At 36.9% G+C, this 18,398-nt stretch overlaps 2 protein-coding genes across 12 annotated transcripts in view; one reads left to right on the top strand and one right to left on the bottom strand.

Moving 5' to 3' along the window:
- The window catches only part of IMMP2L (inner mitochondrial membrane peptidase subunit 2), a 465,930-nt gene that overhangs the window by 216,127 nt on the left and 231,405 nt on the right, over positions 1-18,398 (bottom strand). For 7 of the 11 annotated variants that reach the window (XM_066991682.1, XM_066991687.1, XM_066991732.1 and 4 more), the window contains one exon: positions 2,557-2,634. The exons of the other annotated variants lie outside the window; for them this stretch is intronic. In XM_066991682.1, coding sequence (XP_066847783.1) covers positions 2,557-2,634 — 78 coding nt within the window. The remainder of the gene's footprint in view (positions 1-2,556; positions 2,635-18,398) is intronic. 11 annotated transcript variants of the gene reach the window in all.
- LRRN3 (leucine rich repeat neuronal 3) overlaps positions 16,329-18,398 on the top strand; it is a 32,832-nt gene continuing 30,762 nt past the window's right edge. Inside the window, exon 1 of the mRNA XM_013199688.3 lies at positions 16,329-16,556. The gene's annotated coding sequence lies outside the window, so the exon portion shown is untranslated. The remainder of the gene's footprint in view (positions 16,557-18,398) is intronic.

Raw genomic sequence — 18,398 nt, 5'->3', positions numbered from 1 at the left:
TTTTGTGCACTTAACCGAGTCTTGTGGATCATGCAAAACAGTATCAAGAATGTGTGAAATGGATTCCAGGATTAAGACTTAACAAATTTATCTCCTCATGAGCCACCTAGCATCCTTATGAAAAGATGTATTTTTCTTTCTGTTTTAACTGCAACATTCTACATTTGTGTAGCAAATGGACTACATTTGTTTCTGCAGGTAATTGTGCAAAAAGCTATCCAGGGAAATTTTCTGTGTGCCCCAGTACACTTTTCATTTTATAAATTCCGTCTGATTACTGACCCTACTTACTCTCAGCAGTACTATCCATCCTTCATCTTAGCTGTGAACTCCACATAGGATCAGAAAGAAAGAAAAGATTTGTTACCTTATTTTTTTTTGTCCATTGTTGTAGGAAAATCAGCCCAAGACTGTTCTCCAATACAATGACACACTTTAAGTGTTCTGTTCTGTAAATTCCAACCATTTGTCTACACTGCATGTGTTCCTGGTTTAGAAATCAAGTTTTCATTTATACATATATGTGTGTATATATATATATATATATATTACTATCTTTGCATTCCTATCTCATACTGCATCTCCATCTTTTTTTAAAACAAACAAACAAACAAAGATTTGTAAGTTGGACAATAAGAATTCTGGGATAAACTCTGGCATCAGCTATATAGTGCCTAATTTTGCTTTCTAGATACCTTTTCCATCTTGCCTTTTTGACTTGCTTCTGCACATTTTTCTAAATAATTCAGACATTAGACTTACCCCTTTGAACACTTTACAACAACCTATTATTTAAATGTATATTAAACCTTTCTACGAGGTCAATTTTTAAGGCATCAGAATATAGTACTAAAAACAGTGCAGTTGGTCACAAGTTGCCATGTTACCCTAATGACACTTCTGAGATTAGAAATAGAAATTAGAATATCGTAAATTAAATATCTGATATGAAGGGACTATGATACCATTATAAAATATTGTAAGACTGATTCTGCTGAAAGATTCTGTGTAATATCCACCAGTGTACAATCTACCATCATATGATAAGCCTTCTAGTCCTATCTTGTGCCTCTCACTTTAAACTGCATTAGTTTCAAGACAGTCATCAGACCCTCAGTAATTTCCCAACTCCGGAGGTAGCATATACTTTTAAAACACAACATATAGAACAACAAAGAGGGCTAGGGAGGTAAGTTATATTAATATCTTTAAAACAAAGCAATGTGAGCTGTAAGAAATCTTCACAATATTATTGGAAAATAACATTTCCTGTGTAAGTATAGATACGGATTTAATCATTTGGGCAAAATTTTGAAATGAATATGAAAATATATGGCTATGTTTCAAATAGATGACAAAAACAGAAATGACACAAGAAGACTACTCATATAAACCACCCACATGAAAAAACAGAAAACTTGAGAGGCAGGTGTTGTATGATATAGCCTCAAGTTTCACATGAAGAAATGAACTGCAATAAGAAACATGAATGAAACGAGGACAGTTTCAAAACTGTTTACATTAGTTGATGGTACATTTTTTCCCCTGCAGTAAAAATTACAGAAAGGCTTAACTGGCTAAATTAGCAAATAATGTTACCCAAATCATCCTTTTTCAATACATCTTTTACACCTGAAGAACAGCCTTGCCAGCAGACTGAATACAACATCTCTTAGTTCTGACAGTAAGGCTAGAAATGGAATGACAGATAGAACATACTTGCCCAAACAAAAATTAATTTTGTATTTTGAAAGAAAAAGCATAACATAAAAGAAAAGGCTATAATTGCTTGAAGAGATATAGTACGAATATGGTGAAGGCTATATAAAATAACATGCAAGGAAATGAACTAACATGGATTTTAAATACATAAGTGGGTCGATGCTAATGATCATAAGCCTGATATTTAAGTTGTTTGGTTTTGTGCAAAGTTGCCATGTTTGGGTTCTATTCATGGTATACTGTCTTCTGTATATGTATTTAAAATATATTTAAAAACAAACCTGAAAACATCATTATTATCCAACAATGTAAGCAGCACTACAGCTGGACTAAAATCCTAAAATTTAATCAGCCAATTTTTAAATAAAAAGATTCAGAATCCAGAGAAATAATCATCTGTCATGCCAAACAGTGTAATTTTCTTTCCTTTATACATTATACCAATGGTTCTTTTTATAAGCTGATAAGAGAACAGAAAAATGAAACAGCTATAAAATTTGTCAGTTTATATTCCTACAAAAAAGAAGTTCATATCACATTGGAGCTCAATTTGAGAGTACCTTGTACAATATGGAGAGCCAGGATTGAAACTCAGAGTCGTACTGCTAGATCGGGATGGCCCTTCTTTTAAGATAATAAGAATTAGCCTAATTAAGTGTTTTCAAAACCCTCTTGAACATGTTTACACATTCACATGATGTTGTATGCATTTGCCACTGTTTGGAACCACCTTAGAGATCTGTTTTCTGCAGAATTAAGAATGTATACCACATGCTTTATTTGTATTCATTTCTATGTATATTATTTAAACAAAATGTACTTATATACATATACCTGGAAGGATGACTGAGTTTAATAACTGACTCAAGTTCCCAAGGCAATGGAAATAAGCTTCTATGGTAACCAGGTACACTGTGGAAGCAGAAAATAGTAAATAGCAGAATATTACACCCACAAGGAACTAACTTGTATATGTGGACTAAATGTAGATGACAAAAGAAAATTAAACTAGAATCAGGCCAAAAGTTCTTCTAATTAATGTCTTTTGTCCAACACAACAGTAGATGGAAAATGGGATCATCCCACCTGCAGATACATTTGTGTTCCCTAAAAACAAATTCATTAGAAATGTATACGCACACACACACTAATGCATACACACACACATACACACACAAAACAGGACAGGGGAGTATTTCAGCAAATGTTATCCAGGAGCACATACGTTACTTTAACTGTTAACTGTTAAAGCTGCATATCTGAAAATATAACCTCTTGCTTCTCTTCTTCTTAATGGACTTGTTTTGCATTAATATTGCTAAAAACAAGACATAAAATTCTGAGCACACTGAAATCAGTAATTCACAAAACTGTCTTCAACAAAACCGACATTTTACCCAGGTTTTAATTTATATATACTGCTCACTAGTATTTATTTTAGCTTATGGGTAATTTGGAGAGTTTACAATAGGCCTTAGAAAAGTGACCATAACATATGCAGTGATCAGTACGATGAAAGCCACCATTTCACAATTTTCATGGCTTCAAGAAAATCAGTAGTAAATTTGTCTTTATAAAACTTTAATTTTGAAGCCCATAATGTAAAAGATTTTATTACACCATCTATCTCATCCCATACAAATATGTCATGGAATGATTTGTCAACGAAAGTGAGAATGATTCCATGCTTCCTTGAGATGTTATCAATAAATTATTGCAAATTAGCTACCAAATAAGCCCCATGTTGTTGTTGCAAAATGTTTCATTTCCACAAGCTCTTTAAAGAGCCAGAGCATTATCCCACTGAACTACTGAAATACTGAATTATGCAGTATTAAGTTAAGGTACGTGTTTATAGAGCCTATTGAATGCTTTCAAAAATAAAGACCTACAGCCTTTCATTGTTTAAAAGCAGTTTCTCTCTTTCTTTAAATCCTTTATAAAGCTTATGAAAGATTTTAATATTCCCAGGATTTAGACACAGGTAAAATAATAGAAGTATGGTTCTCAGAACAAAAAGATTTGCCATGTATTATAGAGCTCTCTAACACTGGAGCTCTTCTGAAAGGGTTGATTAATCGTACTATTTAAAGGTTGTGACACATTTATGCTCAAACTAATACAGGCAGAGTTAGTAATTCACAGTTACTAACCTATGCAAAAGATACCTCACATGTCGAGCACTTGGTTTTAAATTCTGAACCTTTTTGGACCCTGCTCATTGCTTTGAGTTGGAGCCAGTTAATAAGCATATCTTAACTCCCTAGTGATTTGTGTGTTAAGAAAAAAAAAAAAAGGCTTAATTTGTTGTTGTTTGCACTTGCATTGAAATTTGTCATTTAGGTTGACTCAGAAGAACCATAAAAACTGTATAGAATAAGGATAATAATTCATATTGTACCTCTCCTTAGCCAAGATCATAAAACTTTAGACTCCCTTTAAAAAAAGCAATCTGCAGAACATTTTTTTTTAAACACAGAAATAACGGTTGACCATAAATATACTGAAGGTGCCAGCCTAATTTATAAATAAATATTTAAATGGGCTTTAGTAAATTCTCAACATAGACCTTCAAGCTTTATAGAGAAAAAAATTATTCAATGCACAGAGTGGTATGAAAATTTGCATAGAGAAATGCTGGATGTTTGGTGCCACAAATACCCTAGAGCCCTTGGAGTACAACTGTGCTGAAAGTGGGCAAGGAGAAGGTCATACTGACACATGCCACATGGAAGCTTCTCTCACCAGTTTATCATAGCCACAACATTGACTTTTCAATCCATTTGCCTTACAAGCTTTCCAAGCATTTACCCATGAATTACATGCCTTGCTACATCTTTCTGCCCTTCCATCCCATCAAAAAGAAGAAAATGTGACTGCACTCTTGATTTCACCTTCCCACAATTTAAACGGAAACAGGGTTTCACCATCTGACTCCAGAAGCATTGCAGTAAGGGGGGCAGGTGTTGATCACGCAGCATGTGTCCATACAGGCCTCCCTGACTGCCCCACACACAGTCTGTATGGAAAGAAGGGAAATCCCTATCAGCAGATATGGAACCAGGTCTTGGGCTGACGGCTGTGTCCCGGGGTCAGAGTGGCCATGTGTTCAGCACTGTTAAAGCAGACCCCTTCAGAGGGGTCTTTTAACCAAAAGCAAAGGAAGAAATGGATTCCACACAACCAGGAAGGCCCAGCTTTTCCTCTGACATCTCTGAAAGTGGCTTGTGCTAAAGATGCCTTCACTAAACTTGAGCAGGAAGCAGAGGATTGAAATATACATCCCTCAAGACAGAAGCTAGCAAAGACAAAGAAACTAGCCAGGACAAAGACATGAGCTGTCAGTGTCAATCAAGACTTCTATCACCTCTTCATGATGGGGAGCGGAGGGGCAGGTGCTGAGCTCTGCTCTCTGGGGACAGCGACTGGGCCCAAGGGCACGGCATGGAGCTGGGACAGGGGAGGGTCAGGCTGGGTGTTAGGGAAAGGTTCTGCACCCAGAGGGTGGTCGGGCACTGGGACAGGCTGCCCAGGGCAGTGATCACGGCAATGAGCCTGCTGGAGTTCAAGAAATGTTTGGACAACACCCTTGGACATATGGTCTGTTTGGACTACTATTGTAGTTGGACTACAATGATTGTTGTGGGTCCCTTCCAACTCAAGATATTCTGTTCTGTTCTTCTTCAGACAAAAGTAGGGTCGACTACTTTCTTTCAAAATGAGGAGCAAGGTGGGAGAAAACAACTGAATGTTCTTTGCACGGCCACAAAGAGGAGGGAAAGACTGGGCATTGGGAACCTGAATCAGTGGAAAGTGAGATTCAAAGCCTAAAGTAATTTATGATTAGCCAAGTTAGGAATATTCAATTAAAGGTTTTGAAGTACAGTGTAGGCAGCAATGAAGGTTTTGGCTTGTTTCCAAAGGCAGCTGCACTCACACCCAGGACTAAGAGAGAGTCTCAGGAGGGGGTAGCGGAATTAATGGAATTACTAGAATCTCCTCTCCTGGTCAAAAGTTAGTCTCCTGCCTGACATACCAAATTATCCACCATTTAGGTCACTCTTGAGGCACATTTGTAAATGACAATATAAAGTCTCCTTTATATTAAGTTCAATATTCTTCATGTGAAATAACAGTAACCATGATAAAAATATGTGGCCTGAGAGTACATTTAGCAAAATCTGACACTGAATCAGCAGTTTGATTTCCCCCTCTTCAACCCAGGCATTTTAACTTGTTGGGTTTCCAGTTTGAATGTTAATACTATTTCACTACGGCCAAATCTATTTGTGTTCCGGTTCCTGAAAGCCCATTTGGCACAACATTTGAATTAGCAGTAATGAGAAAAGTACGCTCTTCCATCATCAAGTTTGTTACCATGATGAATCTCCCTCTGTAGGAAAACCTGAAATGAGTTAATGCACTTGCCTATTAAAGCCACTTTAAAAGATGGCTGAATACATAGGTGGCCTATTTGCTAGAGAAATTCAACCTAAGGCCCAATGAAAAAATATAGAACGATCTAAAAAGTGGATTTATTACTATTTCTTGCAGCTACTCGTAGAAAAAGTAGATGTCAGCAAACTGAAATTGCTAAAGGATTGTATCAAAAAAAAAAAATTAGGTAATTTTGGGGCATTTGGACTTTGCCTTTAAGATAATGAGGTTTATATGTACTTTTTGTGCATACAAGGATTTTTGTGACTTCCATGTAGCTGAACCTGGAAACCCTAATTATCTGTCACAGTAACTAAAAACAAACAAACAAACAAAAACACGTGAGGTTACTGAAAACATTACCTGAACAACAGGTATCAGGTGATCAAACTGGCAGACAGGAACAAAAGTTATGGTAAAATCTAAGGCCTTTGGATAAGAATTAGTTTTAGAGAATATTATCAATGTCTTTACTGTTTTCAAAAATATGAAGAGAACTGGAAATCAAAGGGTATAATGCAGGATGTTAGTTTCCTTTTTTCTTCCAATTTTTTTTGCACTGCCACTCAACTACTATTAAGTAGAGATAGGTAAACCAATATTTTATAATGGTAAGTAACTGTAAATTACTAAACTTATATTTTCTTTACTTATTCTTGCTGGGGTAAATATTGAGAGAAGGTGTTTTACAACTGAAACAACAGTGCTCTCTCCAGATTGGGAGTTAGAAAATTCCATCCTTCCAAATATTCCAGATTATCACAGACGGTTTAATAGAATTTAGAACATAATAGATAGGGATGGGATTTATACAGAAATCTGCTAAGTAAGGTTTTTAAAGGACTGAAAAGACCTTGCTAAAATGGTAAGTCTAGCCCCTTCTTCTATAAGTGTGAAGTCAGTTATTTGTTAACATACCTTTTTTACAAATATAACAAACTGTATCTTCAAAGGCCGGATATTTTGTTTGGTTGGTTGGTTGGTTGGCTGGTTTTGATGTTTTTTTTGGGGTTGGCTGGTTTCATCTGGTTTGTGACTATTTTGGTATCTTCTTGACTGTTTTTTCTATCCAAACTATTTTCGCTGGAAATTTGTCCCAGGATGTAATGACTCAAACTTGAAGAATTAAACAAACAAACAAAAGCAAGCAAACAGAAAAACACCTCTCCTAATTTCCAGACTTAAATTTAATCATAGTCACTTACACATTTGTTCTTTGGCTAGCTTTACCTCTCATTGTGTATCAGCAGAATGTATTTATCAGCAGGAATCTTATTTTCTCTCTGACTCTACTACACCAAACAAGGCAAGGTTTTATAAACTGCTCTGTAACGTGGGCTTTGCCATCATCTAAACAGTATTTAACTGCATGTGTTCCAGCTTGAGTTCACCTTTTTTTCAAGCATAAAAACACAACTGAATGAATTACTCCAAATGAGGTGTCCAAAGTAATACTAATTCCCTACTGCTACTGGAGTGCATACTAGGATCATATTTGCCTTTTTCACAGCTGTGCCATTTTGTCAACTCATACTTCTTGATCGGCCAGTAATACAGAGATATGTTCTCCTCCTCAGTTATTTCTAAGTAATATGCCCACAACTTACAGCAGAATTGCATGTTATTGGCTCCAAATGACCTTTCATCGTAGACTACTTGGAGTGTAATCCCATTTCTATTACTGAAGTTCAAACAACCTTTCTGAATGATATCCCTATGCTCCTCTGAGATGCTTATCACAGGAAAAACTCCCTCCTCCTCTACTGCCTGTCCTTCACCTCCTCCTCACAGTGATGTCATTATAAAAGTTACTTGGGACTGTAGTATTCTTTACTGTATCTACTGCATCTTATATTTTTTAACCAAATATTTAAGTTCAGTTATTAAAAAAAATGTTAGTTTCTCTTTTCTGGTAAAAAGGATTACAATTTTAATTATTAACTCTTATGTGTCCTCCAGTCCTCCAAAGGCATTTAGAGTTCTCACCAGATAGACCGACACTCTTGTATCAAAACAAATCCTTGCTTTTTCTGAAAGTTCCTATCCCAGTTATTTTATAAAAAATATTGATTTAATCTCTTTTGTGATAGTACTGATGAGAGTTGGAGGCTGAATGCACTCTTTTGGAAACAAACCAGTTACACCATAAAAGAAATTGTCAGTATTACCAAACACCAAAGACCTTATTTCTTGCTGCAAACATAAATTTAAGGATAATGAATAGCAATGCTTTTAGTTTACCTTGAGACATGTTATGAATCCTCGCAGTAAGGCAGCAGAAAGCAAACATACCAGTACAGCACTGAAACAACACAAATACTAGGGAATATTAAAAATTGATATTTCTTAGCTGAGACAACCGAGTCCTGATATCTCTATGTAATTTAAAGACATTTATTTTCTTTCACCAAAAGTATTCAACTAGGTCAAGCCAAGGACATTTAAGCTTTAACACAGCTGTCATTCTCTCCCTTATAAAATAGTCAAGGAGCTAATGAGGAAAATCTATATGGGAATGCCTGCATATTAATTGTGCACAGAAATGCACAAACAAATCCCTTTAAAGCATGTTAGCTTTAAAAGTAATCCCTTGTCAACTGTGATGGCATATGAACTACACAATGTATATTAAGAATAATTACACATCAGATAAACCCCAAACTGCTGACAACTTAAGGTTCTTCATTTCAAAATATATCAAAGTGGCACTAACGCTTTCAAAGTATAGAATATATTTCTGTTTTCACAGAAAATAAACTTTCTGTAGCACTGTTTTTGCTGCCACATTATCCTACAGAGTCATGGGATTTGTATACCTGAAAAATGCGAATTTCTGTCTTTGTCTTCAGTTGTCTGTCCCACTTGACAGAAAAACTAACTTATAAACTAATTCAAGTATTGGAAATGCTGAATAAGAACATTTATTGACCACAGACTTAATTTTCCTACAGCTCCCTGTCAATCTGTTAGATTACTACAACTCTCTGACACTTGCAGTTTATTTGTGAACAATTCCAATATTTGAGGAATAGTTTGGACTCAGTTCCAAGTAATTGAAATACTTACACTTTATATACATATCCCTTCAAACCAGATTCTTCTGGTGGTACTAAAGCAACCTTTTGTTTCTGAGCATATCATTTGAGAACATGCAATTTATAATAGGGGGATTTTGCATTCACTTATTAAGACAAGTGTTTAGTCAGTTCTTGACCAAAATACAGGTGCTATTCATATGGGAAAAATGTGCTGACTCTAATATAATGTAAATATGTTTGTGAGTTTGTAGTCACGTCTTAAAACAGGAATTTTGCCAACACAGGCTCACTTTCTAAACAAATCTGGTCAACTGTTGAATCCATGGCCATCCTCACAGCACTGTTTTAGCCATTGTCATTGGATAGGCACTTCTTTCTACTTCAAATTAACACCACATTTCATTTTAGAACTCATATCTGATACTACCAAAATGGTACAACAGATTTCTCAAGTGTCCTTACAACAGAGGCATGCAAAGTGCCTTGTTTTACTGATTAATACCTTCATTCTGTTGTGTTTTTTTTTTTCTTTTTTTAGTAGGAACAAAGCAATTAAAATGCATACATATACACTCCTGAAATATAAACAGATGTGTACACTTTCATAAGCATGTAATGCAATAGTCTTCGACCGTGCTCCTTAAAGAAGTGATGTTTCTAAGCCTCTTTTGTCTCCTTTGCCTCTTTCTCAGTGCTATAATGCAATTCTCAGCGTTTGAGCACCAGACTTCAAATGAGAGATCTATTCAAAACATGCACAGACAAAATAAGTGGTTTCCTTAGTAATGGGAACTATGTGAAAGCCTCTGAAACAGCTCCTCCTCCAGTAAGTCATTATGTACACGATCCTTTCTACTTCCAACTTATTAATGTAAAGATAACTTTTGAAGTATACCACAAAATATATTTAACGTGCACCCACAGTTTTTGGCAGTCAAATTACAGAGGAGAAGGAAAACATTTACTGCATTCATAATTAAACAATTTTTTTTTTCTAACCAGTAAGGATGTTGTATGTTCCAGTGACCTTTTAATTAATTTTCTAGATCTGTAAGTTGTAAAAAAGGAAATTGTGTAAGTAAAGTACTAAGAACTTCAACTTGGTACCCAATACACTCCAATAGTTTAGTGTATTCGATTACCATTAGCTAACCATATTCTGAACACACGCTGCCCATATCCATGCTGTTTCTTGTCACCGCCAAAATAACTTCATAGCAATTATCCATGACCACTGTTTGAGAACACTATTGATAGCATGAGAAAATTACTATGATACTTCTCTTAGTCTCAGAGAAAAAAAAAAAAAGTAAAAGCAAAACAACATTCTAGTTCTAATATTTAGCTTACTGACTGTGTTTCTACAGATTTCTAAATCAGCAATGTAACTCATGCAAATAGTTATGAAAGCAAATAATCTAGAATTAGTATTATTGTCCATCCATTTTTAATATTAAACCATGACAAACTATAGCAAAATAGTGTCTGTTTAGTTTCACCCAAGTTTGAAGTTCTACCCTTGACGAACATACTATGGCTTGCCCTATATACTTAAAAAAAATAAATGTGACTTTACTGGGGAAAGTAGCTAAAAACCATTAAAAAAAGATTTGAGGTTCTGAATGAGGTTCCCTCTCACTGATCATCTATTATGTTCCACACCACAAAGTGTTAACAGAAAAAGGGTCAATCTGTTTTGCATAAAAAATCAGTTAATTCTCCATAGAAAGTAAAACAGATTTGAGCAAAGAAATGAAGAAAATCCTCTTGATTAGGACACAAAAATCACGACTTACCACCAGCTGTAAGAACTATAGCAGCTCACAATCATTATGAAAGTTCTAGACCCTATATTCAAATCATTACTGCCACCATTTTCTTTATCAACTGCAGACACTGATTAACTCAGACAACCATGGCACTTTAAGGTATATCCCATGCATGCACTGGGTCCCTTGAACGACAGGCAGATTCTTATGAAATCAGCAAGAACACTTCAGTCTTCAAGAGCTACCATTGAGAAGATACCAACAAATTATATCCAGTTATTATAGCTTACAAAAATTGAGGTATGACCACAAGCAAGACATAAACATACAGAGGTGCAATCAGTTCTAAAGCTGAATACATACACTGAGCTTGAGAACCTCTTTACAGGTCTCATATTTCATCTACCTAATCCAGCTGCACATAAGAATTCTCTGGCTGCTTTTCACTACTCCATCTTCATTAAGATTCCCACGCGGCATAGCAAGGTTGTGGTTGCTACGTGTGACTCATTCCCAGCCTTCGGTGGATGCTGCTATGCCAGAGATTCTTGCCTATTAAAATAGAGCCAGGGATAAAAAACAGAAGAACTCTAATATCCCTCCAAGTCAGACCTGGTAGGTACCAGTATAAATAAAACACATTAAGACTTTCTGGATCTCAGACTATTCCTGAGGAAGGCTGACTAGAGCAGTGGGACCTATAATGAAGAATTAGACAATAGTTCTTGCCTGGGATCTTATCCTTTCTGTTTCACCGAGCACAGTTGCTACATGAATAGCCAAATTTGCTGGAATATGCAAAATCCACTTGATCACCAAGATAAGCATCAGCTCATCACCACAGCTTTCATTCATCCACATCACACGATTGAATTTGCCTGTACTATTCAGCTCCTATTACTACTCAGTTCCAGATTTTGCCAAGTCATACAGCACCTTCTACTTGCATAGCTTTTAATGAAGTATCTGGTGCTTTGTGGAGATGTGAACTTTTCCTTATATGAAATTCTTTACAGGTTCACGGCCTAGATTTGTTTCCATCTGCTTTATCTCCATCCTATCAACACTAACTCTGAGATCTGATAAAACAGAGTCGGCAGCAGGTTAAGTAAGGCAAGCACAACACTTTCCATTATGAAGTACAACTGCATTCAGAAACTTGAACTCATTGTTGGCAACAAGCCTTTCATCTTCAAAAAAGACAAAGAACTAGAGCTAGAAACGTTAGTTTTACTTGTGCCTTGAAAAAATGGTTCAGTCGCAGAGGGAGACACATTAATAAAAGTTACTACTTGTCTGTAATGGAAGCATAGCCCTTAGGAAAATGTCAACAGTTAGCTGCCGTAATATCTAGAAGTGCCCGACAGTGTCAGGTTAACGACACTGCGTAAGCAGCACTGAAAATGCTGCTAGAACGGGGTTACAGGAAGCGATGGCACTTTTTCCTCTTCCAGGCAAATCATGCCTGACAAGTGCCTATAATTAATAAGTCAATTAATAAGTTAATTGATGAAGTCACAAGATAGATTTTCTTGAATCCGAGCAATTCTGACATTCATTCAGAACAGAACATCACCCCACACCTGACATGGAAGATACATGAAGGGAATGCTTTGCAGAACTGGTGAGCGTTCCTCTCAAATCTCAGCTCCTTCCTCTTCTACACTAAAGGCTACAGGAAGGGAGAGTGAAGTGCAAAGAGTCGCCACTCACCCCTCTTGCCTGTCACTGTGGTGCCTCAGAAAGCAAGAAAGTGGCACACGTATTCATAATTGATAAAGCTACTCAAAATGTGTCTGCTTTTTTTACATGTGAACGTAATCTGTGTGGATAAGCACTTGAGAAGAATTTTTTAATTGCTAATTGTAGTATAAAGTGTTTCATCCTGGAATTTAAGTCAAATATTTGTAGTGGTTGGGCTTTTTTTTTTTTTTTTTTCCATTTAACTGCATAGTATTTATTTCACTTTTTAACTGCCCTTGCTGCATTCTAAACACAGCTGTGTACTCAGAGCCTAAGAATACCAGAAATGGTCTCTGCTAATTGCCTGACCCACAGGGAGCCTACAGGATATTAAAGCCCAGAGATGCTTCACCCTAATGACAAAAGTTCTGAAATCCCCTTTCAATTTTAAGAAGAATGCATGCATAGAACCACTATATTTTAATAACTAAGGATTTTATTCATCATACTAAATGTTTAAATAAATACTTAGTTTATTTTCATGTGGACCCAGTAATCAGATAAAATGTGTGCAGAATAAATACCTGGAGCTAGCACACATTACTTTCATCACCTCTCTATCAGTTTGAGATTTTTTTTTTCTGTCCTGTAACCAAATAAGCTATATATATAATTCTGGTGAAATAGATTACACTGCTATTTTAAAACCACCACGCATCACGGTGAAATCAACAGGAAAATAACTTAATGAACCTTAATCATCATGACTGTATTGTTATAAAAGGTATTTTTCACCTGCAGACAGTTCAAAAAAATGTATTCCTTAGCATTAGCTAATTAAAAAATTCAATTATTTCATTTTTTATGAATCAGAACTCTATTATGATATAATAACATTTTAACTAATATGAAAATGTACGCCTATCAAGGAGGTATTTTAATTGCACATATAGTCTATCATAAGAACTCACTTTCTTTATGCAAGTATACTTTAGCTGATTTAATTATTTAGCCTTCTAATTACACAGTCCATACCAATCAACCAAAATGAAACACTTATATAATCTTAAGTTCACATGTCAAATCACTGAATAGGTTTTTACATGAGTCTCATGCTAACTAGAAGGCCAAATTTTTACATGAATGACAGTGAGTATGTGAGGTTAGGGGCAAAAACTTAAGCTTTTACTAACTTTTACTAAACTTAACTAAACCTTTACGCTGAACAACAGCAGTCCCTACCTACTCCCTTTTCTCCAGATCTTCATTTCTCCACTGGATAAGATCAGAGAAGTAGCAGTACTTTGTTGGCTTTAACCTTTTCCTATTTTTCATTTGGGCCAGACTGTGAAAATCTCTTCTTTTTTCTTTTAACTCCTCACCCCCCAGGCCACCCAATGCCTAATAGCTAGAGCAAGGGTTTATATCTTTTGTCCTGGGCCAGGTGCAACTACCCACATGGCTGGGATCAGGCAGAATTTCCATTTTCCTATGGGGGCTAGCTTGGCAAGCGGCCTTATTTTTCTGGCTTTTGGGTGTGCTTCCTTAACACATCCTGAGTGCTGTCCCATAGGAAACAGGCAGCAGGGAAGGCTCATAGGTTCACTTTGGGAAGTTTATCATAGTTCACATTTGCAGCTCATGGTGGTGAACATTAAAATACTATCAGAGGTGCTTTGAACCACCTTCTGGGTGGTTAAAAAAATAAATAAAATAAAAATAAATTAAATTAAAAACAAACAAACAAACAAACAAACAATGGCTATAATAAGAAAAAGGGAAAAAATGGAAGGGCCACACGGCCTTCCTCCCACCCTGGAGTATTGCATGTGTATTCAGCCTCTCACTTAAATACCATTATTTCGTATATGCTCAGTTGCATGGATGAAACCTGAACTGCACACATCTTTAAAGATTTTTAAAAGTTGCTCTCTGTACTTATTCTAATTGCAGGACTCAAAAATTTGATGGAGAAGGGAAAAAAAGCTGCTTTAATTACAGCCACAACAATTCAAGTACCGGTGAATCAGTCAGGATTGATTTTGCAAAATTTCCCCTAACCAATTAAAACGAACAGAAATTTATTGAAGAATTTGGCAGTACCTTAATTCACTTTTCATAATAAGTGATTTTGCGAAGTGTAAAATCATTTTCTTACAAAATAAAAACAAAACTAATGCAGTCCACGATCCCAGAGTCCAAGTGAATCAAAATGATACACAGCATTCATAAAACAGTAACCATTTTATAGGAGAAATCTGGTGCTACTGCTGTTGCAAAAAGTACATGAATTTACGTTGTTTGCTAACCTTCAGAAAATTTTCACAGTTAGAGAGGACCACGAGGCTTTCTTTCTTCAAACACAGCAGACGTGAAATGAGAACCACATTTCACTGTGCTCCACTAGAGGGTGGCCTGTCCCACTCAGGGCTGGAGTGCTAAATGCATGCAAGGCAGCCAACGCTTAGTTCTGACCTGTTGATAACTAACTCTATGTATTTCCCTTTTGTTCATCTGCCATTACAAAGTAATTTCCTTCACATAAAACACTATATACAATGAAAAAGCTTCTCCTAACAGCATCTATATTGTTTTGTATATCTAGAAGGGATAATAAATTTCAGTGTAGACTTCCCTTAAACACACACACACACAAAAAAAGGGAATTACTTGAATTACTTTACAATGTCTGAAACCTCCACAGTTTGTATGCCCTTTGCTCACAGAGAAAAAAAAAAAAGGGGGGGGGGGGGGGGGAATCTTCACCAAAGAATATGACACAAAGAAGAGAGAAAGGAAAAGGAAGGGAAGAAGGAAGGGAGAGGGGAGGAAGGAAAGGTAAAATCTGTGTAGCCCTTTGTTTATATAATTGGATGGCCAAGAAGGAGACAGAGATTAAAAGAAAGTGATTTTACTTCAGTGACCCTTTCCCGGGTTTATTCTCAATTTTTATTTCTCAAAAAGGTATATCATCGCTCTTACTTTCTGTTGATAAGCATATGCAATAAAATTTAATATTTTATAAAATTTGGGAAAGGGGGAGTATGAAAAATCCTTGACTTTCTTAAACTATAAAAAAAAAAAAAAAAAAGGAAAAAGGCAGCAAAATGACAGGGCGGATGGGGGCATTTTTCCTGAATGGTTCAGCAGACAGCATCCCCTGAACTGCAGTAACCTCTGCAGAACTTCAGCGATCTCCGATCAGTTGTGCCGAACACAGATAACATCCTCATATGCTTATGTACCCTTAAAAAAATAAATAAATAATAAGGCATGTAAGCTTCCCGAGCCGTTCTGCAAAAACACAAAGCGTGCCCTGCGACTCCCACGAATCGGAAGAGATCTCTGGAAGCGTGCGAAGGCAAGCTTCGTGCATCCGTACCCGGGGAGCCGTGTCACGTAACAGACAGCTTCCCGTGGCCAACCAGCCTGGCGCAGCCGCGCGTCCTACGCCGCAGCCGGGCACGCCGAGGCATTGGCTCCTCTCTGGGGAGTGGAAGGGGCTCGGTTATTAATGACCGCTGAGCAGGCAGCACCATGTCAGTGTGACAGCTGGGAGGGTGGACGACGCACCGCTAACCACCATGGAAACAAGGAGAAATAAAAGCTAGCGAGCAGCTCTTCCCTCTCCCACTCTCCCCCCACTGGATTGCGAGCCTCAGCCAGCCAGGCAGCAACAGCGCCCTGGCAAACGTAAGGGATCTCAGCTGGCAGCACCGAGAGGCTCTCATGCTGTAGGATATCGATAGATACATCTTTGTATTATATACCATTAGACGTACACCCACACGTATGCACGTCTGCTCAGACTCTGGCTTTAATACAAGTATGTGGTTGCCTGAACTAAGGAATCAAAATTACCGAGATGCAAGAACTCCTCCAGCTCTGAAACTACTCTTATTGTAGGGTAAGTTCCTCTGTATTTTCCTTTTTCTCCTTTTATTTTAACATGTAAACTCTTTCTCCTTTCTTCTTTTTGCAAAGTTATTTTATTAGCGCATTTTCACGTTTTACTTTCAGAACGGAAATGCAAATGCAATTTGCTTTTTGTGCCAGAGATAACCTAAATATGCTTGTGAGAGTATCAGATTCGTGCATTTGTTAGCTTGAAAGAACATCAAAGGGAAGAAAATTATAAAGGGAGAACATTCCCCCTGATGTTTCGGATGCAAAATCAAATTACACAGTTGCTCTGTGTTTTGAAACCAATAAAACAAGACACAGGACAGCCTCCTTTCTTCTCGCCAGTGCAAGGATTAAGGGAAATGCTGTTTATGTCAGGACCTAAAACCCACTGAGCGGCAGGGCTGAATGAGCATATCACAAACAGTTATTGAATTTCTGCCAGGCTACATCTTAAGGATTGTGGCAAATGACTTCGCTTAAAAATATCCCCTTTCCAGTCAGAAGGGACAGTGTGAACGTCTGATTACTGATGCAGCTGGAACAGACGCGTTAGGTAAAAGGATCGCATTAAGCAGAAGAGTTCTCATCTTCTTTGGTAATTAACAGGATCACAGCAGGGTGTCTCCAAAGTGTATTTTCATATAAGGAGACTGCTTGTTCAAATCCATCACTATAAAAGCTTCGCCTCTTTTAGTATAGGAAGGCTCAAAAGTGTTTGTCTTTGCTTTCCATGCCTTTGTTTTCACATGTCTAGTTTGAGTTTTTGCCCAGCACTGCTGTTCAGAAAGACAAGAGCCCAACACAAGGAGACCAAGGGGGCAGTAAATGCTGGGGGGAGGGGGCTAGAAAAAAAGACAGTAATTATTCACTATTTTAATCAACATAAAATTCCATGCCAGCAGTACTGTTGCCTCATGTGTGTGTCATTTCTTTCATGCAGTATAACTGTATCCTAGTATGCCTTCAGATGAAAACATATTCAGTAAAGTCCATCAGCATGGATCTGTGATTCATGCACCAGTGAAAGCCAGAGAGAGATTTTAGTTTATGCTGTGGAAAAGACAGGTTAGCTATCTGCTGTGTGCTTCAAAGTGAAAAATTACAACCTAAATAGTCCTGCATGTTCCTGTTTGCTTTTTAGAATACTGTGCCTGCATTAAAAACAGCTCAGTATTTAGATTATTTCTTCTACTTCTCCCCACCACCAACAACCCCCTCTCTGTACACCCTAGAGAACATCATAAAGAATCTGTTCCTTTGCAGCAATGCAATTATTTACTTGCAATTTTAGAGTTACTGTGTTTTGAAAAACAAACATTGTGAAACATCAACAGATAGCCAATGGCTGTAAGCCTGCCACCTTTCCATAAATGTCAGGAAACGGGTAGCTTAACAATATGTATGGTAAGAAGTCAATTAATTCAGGTGACCTTTGTAAATGGTGACAATAAAGCAGCTCTGACAATATGCCACAGCATTCGATTTTCCCTCTGGAAAATGAATGAGCTTAAGAAGAGGTTTCCTTTTCAGAGTACAGAATGAAAGATATTGAAGCATTAGCTCCTGCTATTGGCAAGCTTGCTTCCTCTATTTCAGAGATTGTATGAAATCTGTTTAAAGCAAGCTGGTTTATTTTATTATGTGAACCACAGTCTCTGGCTCAATTCATTAAATATCCCTTTTCCACCCACATTACATGTGCATTTTCGTTGTTCAAACAAGAATTTCAAGCTACTGGGTTGTGTTTTTACAGAACATAGCATGCAAAAAGGAGATAAAGCCTGATTCTGATCTCTTCATGGTATATGCAAAGGACTACTCGGATGAAACTTTTTCTATTATA

The sequence above is a fragment of the Anser cygnoides genome, chromosome 1 (genome assembly GCF_040182565.1).
Source record: "Anser cygnoides isolate HZ-2024a breed goose chromosome 1, Taihu_goose_T2T_genome, whole genome shotgun sequence".
In the NCBI taxonomy this organism is placed as follows: Eukaryota; Metazoa; Chordata; class Aves; order Anseriformes; family Anatidae; genus Anser; species Anser cygnoides.
This window is presented reverse-complemented; position numbering and strand designations above follow the sequence as displayed.